The 21275-nt window shown below is 37.5% G+C and overlaps 1 protein-coding gene across 4 annotated transcripts in view; it reads left to right on the plus strand.

The window, feature by feature from the left end:
- The window catches only part of SORCS2 (sortilin related VPS10 domain containing receptor 2), a 579316-nt gene that overhangs the window by 509538 nt on the left and 48503 nt on the right, over nucleotides 1-21275 (plus strand). For all 4 annotated transcript variants that reach the window (XM_056352655.1, XM_056352671.1, XM_056352663.1 and 1 more), the window contains exons 12-14: nucleotides 68-144; nucleotides 7453-7544; nucleotides 9097-9204. In XM_056352655.1, coding sequence (XP_056208630.1) covers nucleotides 68-144; nucleotides 7453-7544; nucleotides 9097-9204 — 277 coding nt within the window. The remainder of the gene's footprint in view (nucleotides 1-67; nucleotides 145-7452; nucleotides 7545-9096; nucleotides 9205-21275) is intronic.

Here is a 21275-nt window from a genome sequence, read left to right on the forward strand (position 1 = left end):
TCAGAACTAGATCCAATCTCTCTGGCTCATGTGGATGCAACCTTTGTTTCCTCCTGTTTTGTGACAGGTAACCTGGGGTCCCAGCTGGTCGAGTACAAAGAAGAGATGTACATAACGTCTGATTGTGGGAACACATGGCGTCAGGTAGGAAACAGGAAACAGCAAAGACACCTGGAAATAATTTTAATGTACCAAAAGTCATGAATTTTATAATGCTTTACTGATCTTTATATACCCATTCCTTTGAGGAAGATGGCTATTATTATCCCCATTTCACTTGGAAACTGTGAAAGATTAAGAAGGTGATTTGCAAAGACTCAAATTGGTCAGGCTGTCAGGTTCTGCTGAAACTCAAATATTTTGGTCTCTCTAAAGATCTTGTAAGTATCTTGTGTAAAAAAACATAGAGTCTATTGAGGTTTTTAATAATTTAATAATTTAATAATTTAAGTAATCTTCCTATGCCAATGATGAAGTGGACTTGGGCTGGATCTTGCAGTACAAATATTCCAAGCTAAAAGATGTGGCTAATGTAGAACAGCAGCAATTCTTCTGCTTCATAGTCTGAAAACTGGCAGTTAAGCTTAAATTTTGTTCTTCATTGAAACTTAAGAAGGAAAAAGAGATTTTTAAAAATCCCATAAACCTTAGAATGTCTTTCAGTATGATTTAATCAATTATGGGACTAAAAATAAAAGAGTATTAAAAAGAAAGAACAATCATGCAGTGGCTGTAATTGCATTTGAGTTCTGGATGTCTTTTGCTTCTAATGCTGGTGTCAATTCAAGCATTGCACTTTTCCTATGTATTTTTTCCTAAATTGCTCTGTCTCAGTGTGGTGGGTTGACTGTGGCTGGGCGCAGGGTGCCCACCAGAGCGGCTGTGTCAGGGCCCTCCTCAGCTGGGCAGGGGGGAGGAAATGTAACGAAAGGCCCGTGGGTCGAGATAAGGGCAGGGGGGTCACTCAGCCAGTACTGACAGGGGCAAAACCGACCCGACCTGGGGAAATTAGTTTAATTCATTACCTATCAAAATCAGAGTAGGATAATGAGAAAATAAAAAACCAAATCTTTAACCACCTCCATGAGCTGAGGGCACAGCCAGCCTCGCCGTGGCCTTCACCGTGGGCTGGGGGGGAACCTCTGCTCCGGCGCCTGGAGCCCCTCCGGCCCTGCCTGCACCCACCGGGTGTCTGCGGGGCTGCTGCTCGCACACCTGCTCACTCCTCTCTCTGGCTGACATTGCTGTTGCACAGCAACTTTTTCCCCTTCTGAAATACTTGGTCCCCCTGCTGCTACCACCGTCGCTGATGGGCTCGGCCTTGCCCAGCGGCGGGTCCATCCTGGAGCCGGCTGGCGTTGGCTCCATCGGGCATGGGGGGAGGTTCTGGCAGCTCCTCACAGCAGCCACCCCTGTAGCCCCCCGCTACCAAAACCTTGCCATGCAAACCCAATACACTCAGTAGTGCTTAATCATGGGAATATTTTCTTTCTGTGTCTATATGGCAACAACACACAATATGGAATCTACTTATAATGTTTGCCCAGGAGAAGCAAAAACATTCTCAAAGTGTGTCAAAAAGTCATTAAATTTCAGTTAAAATAGTGTTTTATTGTCCAGCTGAAATAAAATTGTGTTAATTTCTGAGGACAAATAATTGTGAAAATGTTCTCACTTGTGTTACTGAGCTTGGGGAGTTTTAAGTTAAAAAAGAAAAATACAGAGTGTTTCCTATATTGCTATTGTAGGGTGCCATTAATACTCCACAGAAGGACTTTTTCAAATAAATACATTATTTTTGTCATGATAATATCCTTTGAGGTTTAAAAGATAAAATTTTATACCAAATACATTCTTGAAATCTACCATATGATAAATAGGTGTTTAAATGCAAAAGCCTTCCAGGATTTACAGTGGGTACTATGTTGTCTGATACTTCACAGAGTTCATGCTAATAATTAATTGTCACCATTTGCCAAGATTCTATCATTTTTCTGGGGTGAAAAATAAGAAGAAAAGTGTGAAGGGCCTCAGGTTCATATCTTTGCTGCTTTTTTATTTGTGAGACACTCAGGCAAACATTATGTGAAACCTGAACTTGAGATGACTATTCATGCTGTAAAACCACCCACAAACTGATCCCTCATTATGACAGTCAAAATGAAAATCACCATTGCTAGCTTTATTTTAATTAAAACTGCTATGAAGCATTTGAAAGAGCTTACTCCATCTTAGTATTTGTGATCAGAACAAAAGTGTATGTTATTGTATGTATTTTATGGCCTCATTGTTGAAACAGTTCTTTCGGAGGGCAGTGCTACATTTCCTTTCTCTGTTGGAGTTCATGCAACAAAAGACAAGGCTTCAGTCCGATGGCATGGGTATTATTTAGACAGTAAATTACAGGTCTCATGAGTTGGCAAAAGCAGAGCAAAGCTCACGTTTTGGCACAACTTTTTGGGTGAGTTTAAGTCACTGACATGGAAACTTTGTGGTTGTCATTAGTGAGTGCCTGTCACCTTTCTTCCATAAAACACATAACTTTTCAGAGCTGTCTACAGATGAGGAGCAGTCTGTTCTTGCACAGAGCAACGAAGAAAAGTAAATATAAAAGACTTAGGAGAAAAGGGAGTTCAAGGAATTAATTAAAAGCTTTCTGGAAATAATAGTAGCATTGGTTCATAAGAATATAGGACTGGAAGGAATGTCAAAGATCAAGTAACTTAACTGTGTGTTCTGAGGCAACATCAAACATACTAGGAACATCTCTATCAGAGGTTTGCCAGACCTGTTTGTTAATCCTTCACTGTAGAAGATTCTGCAGTCTGACAGTGGGGTGTTTCACCATTCTTCATAGATTTTTCTGAATATTTAACATAAGCTGAATGTGCTTTTTGCTGTTGTACTTGCAGTTTCACAAATTCTGCAAGATAAGCTGATTTCTTCTTGTCTTTGGAGAGGAGTGGTTTTCTGTCATCTTTGAATAGCTTTTCACTTGTTGAAAGGTGGTTATCATGTCTACCCAGAGTATAGTTTTTTTCCCCTTGGAAACCAGCAAACTCAAATCCACTGCTTTTCCTAATGGATCAAATGTCTAAAGTGCTTTTCAGTTTTGTTGCTTATTGGTTGGACTATCTAAGACATCCCTCTCCTGAAGCATGGTAAGACTGAATGCAAAGTCACAAATTCTATCAGTACTAAGCAGAATGAAATTGTTGCCCTTGATATGTTGGCATTACTGGCATCTCATTTCAGAAAATTTCTCCTTTGCATTAGCATCACATTGTTGACTCAGATTCAGTTTGTGATTCATAACTGGGACCATTCCTTGAGTTCCTGAATTTGCAATACATTCTCAATTTAAAAATGATTTACCAATCATTTTCCTTCCATAATTTCTTAACCAGCTGTATACACTTAAATGATTTCAATTGAACCCTATTTCCATAGCTTGCATGTGGTAAGGTTGTATGAGAGTTCAGGAAGACTCTGCTATGGTAGGATACGCGGTCAGTGTTTATCAGTAGAAATAAAAATGCCCAAAAGAGTGTTTTGTGAAATGAAGTAAATACTGGTGATAAATGGAAAAGAGTGGGAAAATAATGGAAGATTGTTGAGGAGGATTGTAAACATGCTCAAGTGACTTGCAGCTGGGGGTGTCGAAAAACAGCTATGTCATACTAGTTGTTCTTTGGCCTTGTGTATCGGTCAGGTAGAACATCTGTTTAGGTAACATGGGCCTGTGACAGACTTAGAGGTACCCTATTGAACATGCTTGAGATTCCTGCCCTGCTGTGGGAAAGATCAAAGCACAGCGGTAAATTATGCCTGCACGATCCCCAGAAATACAGGGAAAACCGTCAGGTTTGGTGAATGCGCTAGCATGGACCAAGTTCTGCAGTGCCTGTGTCTGCACTTGTGTGCCTCTGCCCAAGTGCTGCTTCAGGGATCCCCTGGTTGGTGAGGGAACGAAAATAAATTTACTCGCATTTCATCCGTGGTTTTGTGCTTGTTCCTGCGTCTTGTCTGTGCCGGCTCATGCAAAAAGTAAAAACAAAGATTGTGATTATAAGTAGCCACAATACCACCTGGGCTGACTGCAGTTGTTCTACCTTTCTGTTGCATGACGCCTGAGCTGCTTGTTGCTCTCTCTTGAAACTGTCATTCAACTGTGTACCATTTTAAGGAAAACTGAAATTTGTGACTTTACTGTACAAGCACTGTAAATAGCAATAGTTTAGGAGCAGGCTGACAAGTAGCTTAGACATCCATGCAGCAGCAGTGATCTGGCCTGTAGGAGAAGGGAATCTCACCTTGACATTATCATGAACTAAGTGGGCTTAGAATCATAGAATCATTAAAATTGGAAAAGGTCTTTAAGATCATCGAGTCCAAATGAGTCCACAGCCCTGCCAAGTAAACCACAAAGATGTAGCCTAAGTGAACTTGTGGGATGGATATGTCTATTTGGAAAATTTTCCTATTATACCAGGAAAACGATATCATAAAATGTGTTAATGAACATGATACTGAGTCAGGCAGATAAATAAGTCTTGCATCCTGGGAGAAATGGGCTACCTTTGAACACAATTTCAGACCATGAAGGTTTAAACACTTTTTTGCCCTATGGGGCCTGTTTTTTCATTCATGATTTTTAAAATATTAGGATACTCTTTCAAATGATGACCTTGTGACTCTTTCAAGAATGACCTTGTATATGCATGTAAGTGTTTTATTTATGTTAAAAAAAAATAAATTTCTCTTCACAATCATGTTGCCATTGCTATTTCAACAGCATCTGTTACAACTCTGTGCTTGAAATAAGGCAGAGTAAGAGAAAGGTCTGACTTTCAAAATAAATGGCTTAAATAAAGGGAAAAAATCAGCCTCAAAGACCCTTTCATATTTGTTCTGCTACGAAAGCAGCTAATGTAGTAACAAAATGATTAAGCTAATAAGGTTACACATAAAGTCTGTTGTATGTCTATAAACTGAACCTAGATCTCTGGAGCTTTAGTCTAGAGCTTTGTTGGAATACTATTTCTCTGTGTCAAATCATTTTTTGTCAATGCAATTTGGAAAACCTTTGTTTAAGCAGAACACTTGTTTTTCTGCAGATATCTTAAGAGATGATGGATTGTAACACCTTTAAGCACAACAGGAAAGGCTGCAATCCCAGCCTCTCACCCCTGGGGAGGTCCAGCTGGCTCTTTCTGTTTCTAGATTTGAATTTAGAAATGAATGTCACTTTGGTGAGAGAAGCAAGTGACTCTGGGCATTCTGAGTTACTTTTGAAACTTCTGTATCTTAGAGTAAAACTGTGTGGCATATATTTCTGTAGGATCATTTAAACATGTTTTCATTGATTTCATGAATGCCTCCTAATTGTTGCCAGCAAATATTCTGGCCTGAAACAGCTGCTGAAATTGTTAGGACAGACACAGGAAAAACACTAAGAGCAGAGGGAGGAGAGGTAGAAAAAATAATAATAAATAAATGACATTATGATTATAAAGCACTTAGCATGCTCAAAAAATTATGGAAGGAAAAAACACAGAAATAGGTTATGAAAATTGTGTTCTGTAGTGGCTGGCTACTAGAAAGGATCATAATATGTTTATTCCCTGGCTTTAGTTAGTGGAAGAGACATGTATCAGAATTTATGGCTGACAGTGAACACACGTATCTCGTGTTCCTGGGTTTGAACTTCAGCTCTGACACTGAGACCACCTGTGCCTAAATCCTTTGCAGACTGTCTTGATTTTGTTTTCAGAAAGTAGAGATATTTACTTTTTGTACTGAACTCCACAGGCCTGAAATTGTTAATTCCTTTCAATGCACTGAAGATGAAGAGTTGCTTTCATAAGGAATTACATACATTTTGGTTATAAAACATTTGAAATGTTCACAAGAAGTGCATGATATAAAGGTGGCATTAATATGCCTGTAATGTGTCCTCTGTGCTTTATAGTGTGCTAAAGCTAGTGTGTGAAAAAGATGCACAAGGAAGTGCCACAATGCTTTTCTGGGAAAATCAGATTTGGATAAAGTGATGCAGATACCAGCTTCCTTTATCTTCAGTATGACGGTGAAGATTTTGGAGACTTTGTGTCCCAGCCTATACTGTTTCATTTTGATTTGAGCAAAAGTTCAAACAAAGTTTAGAGAAGGATCAAAATTCTGCTTGCTTATCTGACTCTAGCTGATCTCATTCTTCTGAAGTGCATCTAAAATTAATGCCTGTCCTTTACTGAATGCTCTTCTAAAATATGCAGCTGTGTGGAACAAGTAGATAGGCCTGTAAATGCCTCATATCAGGTTTTTGCCTGTAAATTGGCAACATTGAAAAACTGATCAGACACTTGAAGCCCTAGGATTCCCATAAAATATGCTCTTACTAGATGAGAGGAAGACTGAATTCTCAACCCAAATTAAATGCTTACTTTTTTTGAAGTAATTTTGAATGTGCTCTAAGACACTTTTTCCCCCATCTAGCTCAGTCTTGCTGATAAATCCTCTAAATGGAACATTTAGTATTGCCAAAAAAAGAAGCATTTATTATTGTCAGTATTTTTTGCATTCACAAGGCAAAGTAAAGCTAACCTTTATGTTTTTCACTTTTGATTTGTCAAAGCATGTAGGAGGCTGCATGTTCATCTATTAACTGCTAAGTGTGTATAGTAACTAACTTTATCACCTGTTCTTATGTTAAATGAGCTTTCACAGGTTAATTACATGAGTAAACCTTATCTTAAAACAGATTTCAGAAGTAAAAAAGGGAAGATATCTATCTGTTAATTCATTTCAGTATTGTTGTTGACCTCTAGAAAAGAAATGAAAATTATTTAGGAAAGTTTGAACCCTTTATACCATTAAATCAGTGTTATATATATATTTTGGTTCCGAACTCAGAGTGGCCTCTTTGTGAGATCACATGAAGTTTGAATTTAAATAAATCATTGACACTGGAAATGCAAAAACCATGCCTGCACTAATTATTTCAAGCTCTGTAGAGGCTGGAGAACAGGTGAGAAAGTCACAGACTGCAGTACTTTTCCTATTTTTCATAGAATTAGGCTACAAAGCATTTTATTCTACAACATACACAGAATATGGCAAGTACCAAAGTAAGGTGATAGGTCACTTGGTGATATACAATAATAAGGAATGCAAAATGCATACTGTAGAGAAATATAAGCTTGGGCTAAAATCACTTTAGACAGTTTAATCTGATTGTGATTTGAACCTGAACATTTTCTGATTCACCACTTAACTTGCTTTTCTTTTTACAGCTGGGAGAAATATAAAAGTTAAACTGACTTTTATGTCCTTTTCAATTTGAAGTGCAGACATTATAAAACATAGAAGTCTCTTTATCCTGATTTGTTTGTACATTTTATTTCTGCTGTTTTGTACATTTGCTTAGCTGGCCTTTTTTTGTCTGACTTGTAGGTCTTTGAAGAAGAGCACCACATCTTATACCTGGACCATGGTGGAGTTATTGTGGCCATCAAAGACACCTCTATCCCTCTGAAAATACTCAAGTAAACCTACAGTCAATTAGAGTAGAGATATTGTGTATTCGAGACCTCAGGCAAAGTTCAAAGTTTAGGATGAGCACTTCAGTGTGATCATGTATGAAATGCAGGTGGAGTCAGCTTAATTTAACATTCATTAGGTCAATAAAATACAGTTGGATATTTTCTTAAAGATTACCTCATGGTGCTGAAGGTACCATGCATAATACATTAATAGTAATAAAACTTCCTTGCATCAGCATAGGTATTTTTGCTCAAAAGACTATCCTGGAACACTGCGGTATAAACCACGTTCTGCATGATTGTTTTCTGCTACTGGTTTGCGCCACCAGTGTATGGCAATGATGCTTAACCTATGATGCATATGTGGCTTAGGTATCCAGTCAGGATAGATCATTCATGCTGCAGTAAAGCTCAGTCCCTTGCGAGGGCCACAGTGAATGAAAGGCACTGAAGAATAGCCCTGGGTTGCTCTGGCAAGGCCAATATAGTGTAGACCTCGGGAGCCAATGGGAAAGCACTTATGTGCTGTGTAACACAGTATGGAAGAAGCCTAGTTCATGTGTGATCTTCATGCACCAATTAATTTTAGTATGCATAGATTCTGTCATATAGTGATAATGCAGCAAATGGCCTTCTCAGCTTGCTTGGCAGGAAAGGTTTGCTGCAAAGTATTTTGTTATAAAACATCAAGTTTTAAACTGCATGATAGTGAAGCAAAATATAGTAACCTTACGTAATGGCATACAAAACTACCATAGTTTGCTGCAAAGTATTTTGTTATAAAACATCAAGTTTTAAACTGCATGATAGTGAAGCAAAATATAGTAACCTTACGTAATGGCATACAAAACTACCATAGTTGGCATAAAAAACATAAGAGATCTTTATCACTTGTGACTTGGTTCATTTTTGCACAATCCTGTATACACTGATAGTAACTAGGCTACTTGGTTATCTAGAATGAAAACCATCACGAACCTACTATCCAAAAGACCTGGAGGAAATATACAGAAGAAAAGAGACTTTGATTCATAAATTTTGGATACACAGAGTTTTTGAAATATGTTTTGTGATTCATCAGCATCTTTTGCAAATTTTTAAGTGGATGGTAGCAGCTGTGAAGGGCTATCATCTTGGTGCCTACAGTTACCACACCTCCCACAGGTTTTAGCAGTTGGGCTGGTTTGTCTCACATGATTCACTGACCTCTGGTTAACAGGTCTCTAGCTCAGAGGCTACTGGAAAGAATGAAGTATAATTACCTTGCTCTTGAGCCTTACGAGGCAGCAAGATCGTTTGTTGACAGACTTTTGTTTTTATCTCCATGTGAATTTCCATTGTTGTGGTAAATTTATTATACACCTTCTAATAAAGATGTGAGCCCCTGTATACATTGCTGAGAAAAAGATCACATTAATATGATATATGTCTAGACACATTGTATGTTGGTGATCATAAATCCTGGACTTGTAATGAGGGGATTTATTTTTTAATGAATTAATTCTATTTTGTATATTTAGAGTTGTAAATGAAAACCATTTCTGCTTTTTTACAGGTTCAGCGTAGATGAAGGCCAGACTTGGAGTACACATAATTTTACTAGCACTTCAGTCTTTGTGGATGGATTACTTAGTGAACCTGGAGATGAGACATTGGTCATGACGTGAGTTACTGGCTTCATCTATCTTCAGGGCTTTCTCTGCTTATATACTTGAGCATAGTTGTAACGATGTTTGAGATAGTGCTTGAGTCAGTGGCTTTTGCTTCTTGCAGTCACACAGACTCTTACACTGATGTTCAAATTCCCTAGCACGCAACCTGTCTTTCAAATTACCTGCATGCAGTATTTCAGATTGTAAAAATGAAGTGTTGTGTTCATATGAAATTTTGCAAACTTACCACAAGGGAGAGTGAAATAATAGGACTGAAAATACAAATCTGAGAAACACAGGTAAAAAATTTACTAATTCCTGTATATTTTCTGTTTCCTACCCATTCTTAGGCAGACTTCAAAAAATTTAAATAGCTGTTGTTTTCATGGTGTAAGCAACTATATTATTGTCTATATTGTTACTATATGTATAGTAACTAACATTGGAGTATTTTCTGTAACCAAACACTGTGATAACACATACACACTTTTATTCTTACAGTGACTGAAGCAGATGCTGTGAATAGAGTTAAAAATAACCAAATTCTGCAACTCGGGCCCCTGTTTTTCTGTCTTTTTCCAAAGGGCCAAGGACATCTGGATCTGAGCTGCAAGTTCTGCTCTGTGCCCTAGGATAAATGATAATATTTTAGAAGTGCCTGAGAGTAAAAAACACCTGTCCAATTAGGGAAAAAGGCACATGCTGACTGCAGCAGGAAAGGGGAATGTGCTCACAGATATCCAGGCTGCTACGTGTGCTCCTATCAGAACAGCTTGTGCAATCTTTTATATTGGACTATTGGACTTCAGTGTGTGCATGACAGGCTTTTCCTCCTAGAAGTTACAAATAGAACCGCATTTGACATGTACTAGTAGCATTTTCCTCAGGGGAAAAAAAAAAATATTTAGCCCAGCATGGAGTTGTGAAAAGGATCCTCAGCAAAACAGAAATCCTACCCAATGTACTTAAAAATAGTGTGCCAAGTTCATAATGCTGTACTACGCAGAGCTGAATTTGGTATGTTATTTCTTTCTCCCCTGTCCCATTTATCCTCCATTATACGTATATGACCTGAGAAGAACAGTATTACCCCGCCATCTTCCCTTTCCATTTGATGGTATAATATATGCCACAAGGTGATACTTATGCCTCTGAATGAAGGATTTCTATTGATTTCAGTGTCAGCAGAGGGATCAAAAGCTTATCCTAAACTGTACTTATGGCAGATAAAATGATGTGTGATAACTATATGCTCTGGGTTATTTTTTATTACTAAGTATCATTAAAAGCAGTGATTTTGTGAAGATTTATTTAAATATCTGGCTGAATGGGCTAAAGAGCTCTTTTAAAGCACAATGCCTTTCTGAAACCGTCCATCTGAAATACATAAAACTAGTTAGATTTGGTACATGAGCTCAGATTGACAAAAAAGCGTTGTGTGACTTGTAGATTTCTAAGGGCAGAACAAGAGTGTGACTCCAGCACCTCAGTGCCAGGCTTGTAGGTTCTTACTCTGCAGCTAGTTCTACTGAACATGGAGGACATCAAGCACTTATTGTTACAGACTGGCCCTGAAAAGACTTACAGCCTTCCTACCACACTCAGAAGATAATGAGAAGAATAAACTGCAGTATGTGTTTCCTTGCTGACATTGCATCAACTTCCTTGTCTACCCTATGGCTTTTTGTTGGGCTTTACCTTCAGGGTGACTATCAGCCCAGTGGTGCTCTGTCTGACTTTGTCAGACCTTTTGTCATTCTGTCTGTCTTAGGTAATTTTTTATCAGAACTTCACACTTGTACTGAGTTGCTGCACATGACTTAATCTACAGTGATTTGCTGCACTGATACACACTCCCTGGAAGAAAAAAAAAAAATAAATCACCAACCCCCCCCCATGCCATCTTTTCCATTTTATTAGATAAAAGTGTGTTTTCTTCTGGGTAGAACATGGTAAGGTGAACTTGTGTATGGTAATGGAAATAATTTAGTAGTGTCTTCCACCGTGAGGAATACCCAAGTCCATTATGAAGGACTTAGTCTGACATTTTTTACTTGTACAGGAATATAATTTTCTCCCTTTGGTAGGGAATCTGTTTGAATAGAAACTTTGAATAAATAGTCCAATGTCAAAATATGCATAAATTAGGAAAGAGAGTATAATTCTGAGGTAGGAAGTTAATAACTGTAAAAGTGTATAGCAAAACTGTGGAACAGACACTATTTCATTTAAACCTAGAATAAACTCATGAAAGAGTCAAAGAATACTTTACTTGTATGGAAAGTGGCTGTTACTGTAGGGTAAAACCCTGGTTCCACTGAAGTCGGCTTAGGGACTTCCTTCAATGTTTTTAATTTGTGTTGAAAAAATAATATCTACAGACATATTATCTGGGGAAAATGTTAATGAACCTGATAACACTGTGTAAAAGAGGCTTCTCAGTCCTCAGCATGGTGACTGGGATATTGACTTGCCTTGTAAAGGACTTCCATTTGAATTCCTGTTCTGTCCTGACTTAACCAAAATGAAATGGCCTGGTAGGCTTTACTAAAGGAATGGAGGAATGTGAACCTGTTTGCCTCAAGCCTTCATTTCAGAAAGTTTTGTTTTTTCTCCAAAACGGGGCGGGGGGGAAGTTTACTTATCAAAAGTTTTCTTAAAACTGAGTTGTCATCTGCCAGTCAACATTAATTTAAATCATTCATCCAAATTCCCTGCAGTATTCAAAATATGTACACTCAAATGCCAAGGAAAAAATACTTTATTCCATTGTACTCTGCAATAGACCTAGTTAAGATTTTTAGGAGTTTTAGGTGGTAAAATATTCAAAAACGGTAGGAAACTCATTCTGTGTAAAAATCAATTTCTAAATAGACCTAGTTAAGAGTTTTAGGAAAACTAAGCAATGAAGTATTCATAAAGTTTAGGAAACTCAGTCTGTGTAATAATTAATTTCTAAATGAATAGCTCAAATCCACCATTTATTGCTAAATTAATAAGTAAGGTTTGCTAAGAAATTTTCTAGACTAATTGATGTATATTCATCAAAACAGTGCATGGTCTAATACACTTTATTTTGTTCTAAATTCTTTAGAATTCTAAGAATGAAGGTTACTGCAAAGCAGTGTTTAACTTAGCAATATGCTATATTTGGGGAAAATTACTTAATGACGCTGGATTGAGTAATGGCCTAACTCAGTGGAAAAAGGAAGAATTTTTCTATGTCTGAAATATTGATGTTCCTCTTCAGAGGAAGTAGTTCATATAATGAAAGTTTCAAAACTGTAAAAATGACTTCTAAATCACATTTCAGCTTCTGGGAGTGTTTCCCAAATGGGTTATTTAGATTGCAGTATAAATACAGTAGGTATGATAACCATGGTACTGCAGACCATGGCCCCTTTTAAAAGCCAGTAAGAGGTTACATGAAAGGACTGTTTTTCTTTGTGTCAGGTAGAATCAAAATGTTCCCTATGGGTAATTGCAGTTTTTTGCAGAGGGATTTTTTTTCTAAGGTCTCCTAGAGTAACAATTTATGATGCCGCTGGGAACTTCATGACATCTCTGAAATGCAGAACCCCAGCATGCAAATTTTGCTGTCTTGAAAGTCTGTTGTTGCATTCCTGTTGGGTTCCTAGGTGATAATGGAAACAAGAAAACAGTCTCATTTAAACTTCCTCAAAACGAAGTGGATATGATATTAACAGATGTTAGGTATTAGGGAGAACATCTGGATTTTTGTAACTGTCAATTCTGCTAGGAGTGTCAGCCTCAACTTTAACATCAGTTAGTCAACATTGTGTAGTTTGTGCAGCTTATTCTTGTGTGACACGTGGCAGCAAACTACCTTCCCTGTTGTCTTTAAGTGCCCTACTAGGTGGAGGTACATCTCTCTCTTAGGAATTCTTCACTACTAACTTTCTTGTACTGCAACCCTTAAAAAAGATAGATAAAGCCTCATTATGTAAGAGAATAGCAGATATCCCAAGGCAATGTCTAGGTTTTATCTGCAGCTAGTTGATCTCTTATTTGAGAAGCATTGCTTAGTTATGAAGTGGTAATTTTCCTTTCTGCATAATGAGGAACAATGTTGTCTGTCAATAGATGGAGGAAACATACAGAAACACAGGAAGACAATGGTGATAAAAGCATTGAAAAAGCAAACTGATTATTTCAATCTGATCTAGATATCAGTTAATCCAGGTGTACAGGTTCCTATTTACTGGCAATTTTAGTGCTTTTGCTGACATCTCTGTGGACACAGATGTTAACAGAGCAAGTTGTAGTATTGCTGCCAGCCTGTGGCCTTGGAGCCAAGACCATGGGACTGCTCTTGTCTCTTTCTCAGCTCAAATGAAGTCCAGTGGGTAAAACGATTTTTTTCTTCTCTTTCCGTAAAGTTTTGATAACGTCTTCAGAAACATGGGAACACGATGCTTTCAGTGTCTTTGTAAGCCCTTATTTAGTACCTTTTGAGAGCAGACCTCAAAATATATTTGAATAAAAGAAGCTGAAAGGTTAGGAATCCATGTCCTATAAGAATCTTTTATCACCTTGTCCCTGTGTAAAGGAGGAGCGCAGGACAGAAAAAGGGTGGCACATGACTTTTTCATTCAGATGGACGCTTTATGTCATTTTGAGGCCCTGTCACTGAGTGCCTGCAGCTCTGGTGCTCTGTCTTTGCTTTCAGGGAGACAGTTACGTTTTAGCTTCTAGTTCTAATAAATGTGATGATGAGGTAGACATTAAAGGCTTAGGACAACAATAAAGTTTTTCAAATATTTTACTTATTTTTGGGTGAGGTCTTGAACTCCATTTTGTTATATTTTGCTCTCTAAATGAAGGAGCCACAATTTAGGTGACTGTAGGCTATTTACTCTGGCTCTGCCAGGTGAAGTGTGAATGAATAATTTCCTATCTGTGACAAGAGACACTTGTTTTTTAAATATAACTAGGGAAAAAAAGTATTAGCTAAAGAATTAATTACATATTTTTTAAAGTATCCCAAATTAATCTTTAAGTAAGATGACAGCAGAAAGCTGAATGATACAAACTATCCTCTACAATGTCGTATGTTTCTCTTTAAGTTAATCCATTTGATTCACTGTCCACCTTGTATTATTTCTGCATAAGGCATCAGGCTAGCCATTAAATCTTCAATTATTTCCAAACAGTTTACATGTAAAAAGGTTGTTCTTGGACAGGAATTTACCAAATAGATGGAAAAAAATGTTGGAGGTAATTTGCAAGTATCACGGAGCCAAAGTATTCCTTTCCATCCTTTTTTTTTCCCTAAAGAGCTGAAACCAAGATGTTTTGTCATAAAACAATGAATGGAAATTATTATTTTTGGGGGGCAGGAAACAATTAAAAAACATTTTTTCATTCAATTTGAACTGAATTTTTTTCCTCCCCTAATTTTTCATTCTGGCAGCCAAAAAAACCCTCCAAACCAAACCAAAAAACCAAAACCAAAACAACAAAAAAAACCCCAAACCCAAAAACGCCAAAACCCCCTATTCTTCTCTTAAGTCCATTAAGTATATGCATATGTTTGTAGTTTAAGGCACTTAAATCGTAAGTGCCTCAGTGTATTTCTACGTGATCTGTTTTGTACACAAGCACTTTTTATGTGCAGTTGCTGTATGTAGGCAGGTGTCTACTTTTGCACATGGAAGCATTCATCATTTCTGTAGTTAAAATTTAGCAAGGCCACTGAAAATGTGACCTCTGTTACGTTCTTTTGGGGAATTAGAAAAATATGCTGAATTATAATCTTGATGTATAACAGACTGCAGCTTGAATCATACATTACTTTCATCCATTTTACTAGTATGAACCCTTTGACTTACTCAGTTTTTGTTGATTTTATAATGTTGAAAAGGAAGCAAAGACAAGTGTTAGAAGGAAAGCATGTGTATAAAGATTCATCTGACATTTTCTTTTTGAAAATTGTAGGCTTCAAATAGCACTGTAGGACATAGTCATGGCTAACCTACTCTTCCAACCCATATCCCCTTGGAAAGCCTTTCATTAATAATATTACTGCTTCTGTGAGTTAAGGAGGACACTGTTGGTAGTGATTACACTACAGATAAAGTGCATCCTTCCGTGCCTCCCTCAGTTGGTGATTTCTTTACAGATTTTGGCATGGAGAGGTCATATGTCTTGCTATATGTTCAAAGGCACTGTAATAATATTAATTACAACAGGCAAAACAAAAAGACTGTCACATTTATTTGCTTTTTTAGTTACATTGTCATCAGTTGTAGTAAAGGTCTAAGTGAAGCAAAGGACTTGGGTCTTTAGTTCACCATAAACTGACAAGAAAGTTGTTACACACTACTCCTTTTATATAAAAAGCAACTAAGAAAGTTGCTGCTTTTTTAATGTAAATGGCCTCTGATATTTAGTGAACTGTAAGGTGAATTCAGTATTCAATCTGAAATTGCAATATTGTTAGAACAATTATCAAGGAGTCATGACAGTTAAAAAATATTTTAATTATACAATAAGTTCACTGACAGTTGTATTTCCTACTAGTATGATCTACTATAGGAAAGGGAGTCTTACATGGGGAATAAGATCTAAATACCACATTTTAGCATAGCTCTGTGACTGCTTCCATTTAGATGAATACTTTACAAGAGACAGACTGAGAGTTATTAAAATAATTAACTAGCATCTCTGAGAGTCTGGCTTCCTTTCCCATATTGATCACATACTCACTGTTGTATATTGAAGTTTAGATCCAAAAAAAATTTAGGTACTTGCCTTAATTACACATGCTCGGACATCTTTGTTTAGATGCTGCCTGGAGGAATTTAGACATGTTATCAAAGACAGAGCCATTGGGATTGCCTTTATCACCTGTATGTGGGGTCCTCAGTTGACCCTGATTCAAACCCTAGGTTTTATTGTCAGTAGTTTTATACATTTGAAGACTCTGCCAAAACAACAGAGGTTCTGTTTTGCCCCCGACTGGCATGTCTGGTTAGCAGTGTGTCAACTGGGCAATACAGGACTATACAGACAAATTCTGCTACCTTGGCAGCATGCTGTTTCAAACATCACAGTTGACGACAAAGTCATATAGAGGAGAGCAAAAGCCAAAACAGCACTTGGGAGATTAAAGCAGTGTGTCTAGAACGAGAGAGGCATGTGATTTCAAACAAAAGTAGCAGTGCATCACACAGTTGTCATCACTAGTCTTCACTACGACTGCAAGACTTAGACAATTTAAGTTGCTACATTAAACATCTGAATAAATTCCACATGTGCTGTCTTTGTGACCTTGGTGGAGTAGTACAGCAGGATCACTCCTGCCACTGAGGTATTTGAGTGATCTCAGATACTCAGCAGTAAAACAATACTGTTGCAGTTTCAGCTGTGCTGCAGTTTGCTTTGTCTGGATACAATATGGCTAACAGATCAAAGGTAAACCACCGTAACACTACAAAAAGTCGCTGAATGTGTGTCTTAATGTATGTGGGATGAGATCCATGATATGGGATACTGTAGCTAAAATCCATCTGCTCTAGCAAAGAGTGTTTGGATGCTGCGAAGGCCCATGAAGAAAATCTTGAAGAACACAGTAGAAAAGCTAAAGAGGAAGGCAAGTGTAGTGGTTATAAAAAGCTGTGTCTGTGACATCTGAGATGAGCAGTGTGTTGTCAAAATCAGGCTCATTTTTCTGGAATGAAGCCATGGAAGCTTAATTTTTATTTAATAAGTCTTTGGGAGTCTCCAGCATCAGCATCATCACCACCGTAGTCAGGTGGTTTGCAGGTAACACAGCAGGTGATACAGTTATTACTGCTCATCTGAACTAGGAACATCTGGAATAGATGCTCTTTTCTATTGAATAGAAACGTGAATTTACTGGGAAGTATTATCATCGCATATAATTTCTGTTAAATTATCTCTCCCTGATTATGAGCTTTATCAGGAACAGAAATAACCAGCAATCCTCCAGCAAATAGTTTAAACTAGTTAGCTTAAAACCTGCATTAAACTGTCTTATCTATCAAATGATGCAATCAAATTAAAAAATGTGATCATAAATGAACTAGGAACAAATGTACAAAGTTGTTATGGCAACTGAAACACTGAAGTAAAAATTATGGATCCTAAATTCTTGCAAATAAAAGTAAATTAATTTCCAAGGTAATTGGAATTTCTTTCAAAAATTATTTATCACAGCATCATCTTTCATAGTTCCAGAAGAATTGATTTGATGGCTTTCTAATGAAATATAATTAATCAAGAGGAAGGTTTTAGTAGCTTATGAATTACTATCATCTTGAAATTTATCTTCTAATCGTAAGTTACACTTGCTGCACTGTTGCAGTCTTTTCCATTGATATTTTATTGGGCATATATATTTTGCACCTGAGCAATTAGATTGTGATTGCTGTTATGTATTGTTTTATTGTAGCTCAAATTTTTGCATAATCCATTGAATCCTACTAAATACATCTTTCTTTCTTACTTTGGAAGAGTACTCCTTTTTTTATTCTGGTGAAATTCAGCAATACATTTGGATGGGTCTTCTCAATGGAGCAACAAGTGTTACTGCAGCAACAGCATTAATAATCATTAAGCCTTTGTTTTCTTCAAACAGTTTAAGCTGAGTGGGTATAAGGTGCTGGATTTCTTGGGAAATTTGCCCCAGGAATTACAAAGCTGTATGGCTGTATTTTTCATGGGGTTTGTGGCTGTGCTGGGACACTTCCTTGAATCTCAGGAATTTTACTTAAGCCAGAGAATTGTGGAATCAGTGGTACAGTTACTCTGCTCTGTCAGAACATGGTTTTCAGTCTGCAGAATCAGAACAACCATAATGGAAATTAGTATTTTATTTTTTTAAAAAAAAGTCTGGACAGGCAGAAAAGTTATTTATGTCTTTTGCTAAAAATCCACAGAGGAGAGGCTTCTATTTCACCATTGAAGCAGTATCTTTGCTGTATACATGCATCGTTTGCATGTAGTTTCCATATTACTCTAGGAGAATTTGCATAATTGCTAGAGCAATTTCTATAATTTTTATAACATTATAGGATGTGAGACTGGGCAATATCTGAATATTTTATCTAATCTTTAGCTCTAATCCTGATGTTTTGCTAATTTCTCACTCTAGCGAGAGAGAATAAGCCACCTCAATATCTTGTACCATTACCATTACAGAATCACATAGTCACAAAATAGTTGAGGTTGGAAGGGACTTCTGGAGGTCATCTTGTCTGACCCTCCCTGCTCAAGCAGGGCCACCAAAAACCAGTCACCCAGGACCATTTTCAGATGACTTTTGATTATCTCCAAGGATGGAGACTCCACAGCCTCTCTGGGCAACCTGTGACAATGCTCAGTCACCCTCACAGTAAAAAAATAATTCCAGATGTTCAGAGGGCACCTCCCGTGTTTCGGTTTGTGCCCATTTCCTCTGGTCCTGTCACTGAGCACCACTGAAAACAGCCTAGCTCCATCTTTTTTGCACCCTCCCTCAAGGTATTTATATACATTTATAAGATCCCTCTGAATCTTCTGTTCTCCAGGCTGAACAGCCCCAGCTCTCTTAGCCTTTCCTCTTAAGAGATCTGCTCCCATCCCTTCATCACCTTCATGGCCTTTGTTGGACTCCTCCAGTCTGTTCATGTCTCTCATACTGAGCCTAGAACTGGACACAGTACTCTAGGTGTGGCCTCACCAGTGCTGAGGAGAAGGAATTTGAGAATTGTGCAGCTGTATGTTTTAAGTTTATTGATACTTGTCCTTCCTCTGTTTTTGCCTTTCCTCTGGGTCTCTTTGAAGACAAGTACTCCATCTGTAACAAAACTCTGAACACATTTTGTTACGCTTCTTGGCTTTATCTTTTCCAGAGGAAAACCCAATTCTTTCAGTCTATCTTCACTGGTTACAATTTCTAAGCAGTTCATGAGTCATCCTTGCCCCTCTTCAAATTCATTTTTAGTGAGTGTGTAAATATATGTATAACATCCAAAATTAGACACCATATTCTTCCAGAGGCTCCACCAGTGCCAGGTTTATCAAAAGAATTACATCAGTGTATTCTGTTTTCCAGTTCTGAATATAACCTAGAGTTAGTCTTTTTTCTTTTGCAGCACCATTGCATTCTTGGTTTAGTTCCCCAGAATTGTCCAAGCCTTTTCCTCAATATTTGAAAGTTATTCTCTATTTTGGTTTTGTACTTTGTTGGGGGGTGGTGGGGTGGGGTGTTTGTTTGTTTTGTGGGTTTGTGGTTGTTTTCTTTTTTTCCCTAGGAGTACTTTTTGCAGTTTGTTTTGGAGTATTTCATCATGTTGATTTCTGAGTATTACTTTCATCAGTCAGTGTCCGCTCCCCTTCTTTTGTCTTATCCACAAAATTTTGTGTGTTTGTTATTTGACCACACGGGTTTTATGAAAGTATTGATGGCAGACCCATCATATCTTTGTGATACATATCTCAAAATATTTCCCTGTTTAATAACTACTTTTAAAAAATGGTTTCTTCTAATAGGATATGTACTTCCATTTCTCATTTACAATGATTTTATCTGCACTGTTTTCTTTTTTACATTGAGACAATGTCAGCTAGAACTGTGTAGCAAAGGCCAAATATGCTACATTTTCTCCTTTCCTTTATCCACTTACCCTATAAAAGAAGGAAATTACATTAGTTTGACATGATTTGATTTTGACAAATCTGTGGTGGCTGTTTGTTATCATTTTAATTATCTCCAAGGTGCTTGCAAGTGGATAGCTTAATAATTTGTTTGGTATCTTTGTGGATATCAAAACTAATTCTGTAACTCCTTGGGCTCTTGTTTGCTGGTTTATATATATGGTTATATATACACACATATGTGTGTATATATATAGGCAAAATGTTTCCCTTTCCATAGTCATCGGGAATCACCCTAATCCTCTGTGAGGTCTCAAAGATGATTATTAATAGTTTGGAGGGGTTTTTTTATACTTTCAGGAGAATTTCATTATTCTGTTCTGCATTGAACTCAAACTACCATCTATTTTCTTTTCCTGACTAATCTGTCCAAGATAGCTTACATGTATGAAGAACTTTTCACTTGTTATATTAGAAAATACTTCTCTTGAGGCAGGAGTGAAGGTTTGACAGGACTTGGCTTCTTGCACATGGACATACTTGCTGATAAATGAGTAAATAAAAGATATGTAAACAATTTGTAAATTTTTGTGGTGTCTGAGGAAGCATTCGCTGAGGTAGGTAGCTACATAAGCACATGGTGAAGTCTGCCTTATGTTTGTACTTTATGGAGAAAAAAATTTTTTAAAAAGAAAAAAGTACAGGTCTTAGCATGCAAAAGACACTGTGCTTGTCAGCAAAGCTGGTCATATTGAAGCAGACATTGTGGAAGAAGCATGAGACCACCTAAGTTGTCACTTCAGTGAGTATGTAACTACAAGTGAATAAGATTATATGATGACTGCAGCTCTCAGGATCCAGCTGAACCAGAAAAAGGAACCAAACCTGTAGGTGTCAGTGAGAGATGTGGGACCACACACCTATGTACACATACAGCCAGTGGACCAAGCCACATTTTTTTAGTTTTCATGTATTGTTTCTACTTCTGAGCCATGGGTACATTTAGAAGGAAAGAGAGTATATGATCCAAGTCCTTTAATCTCAGAACCTTATGAAAAAAGAGCAAGACATACAAACTAAATGCACATGTTCCTGTTTAATTAAGTGCACTTCTGATGGCGAAGTTTCCTGTGAGCCTGGATTGTTCAGTCATTATAATGTGAGCAGTATGGGCAATAATCTATAGATACCTACATATCTGCACAATGACTGAGGAGCAGAGACACCAGAAAGGAAAGGGGGAAATCACTGTATTACTTTAGTCTCTGCAACTATTTTTCAGCCTCTTTGGTAGACTTCAAGGCTCTGCATCTGTCTACCAGGGAAGATGCTTAGTGTGATGATGTTTCCCTGTGCTACAGAGAATCCACCCTTTCCTCACTTCTGGTCTACCCTAGTTCCACTTTGAACCTGGTATTCAGGACAAGAGAAATGACTATGTGCAGCAGAATGATTTTAC

The sequence above is a fragment of the Falco biarmicus genome, chromosome 1 (genome assembly GCF_023638135.1).
Source record: "Falco biarmicus isolate bFalBia1 chromosome 1, bFalBia1.pri, whole genome shotgun sequence".
NCBI classification, from domain to species: Eukaryota; Metazoa; Chordata; class Aves; order Falconiformes; family Falconidae; genus Falco; species Falco biarmicus.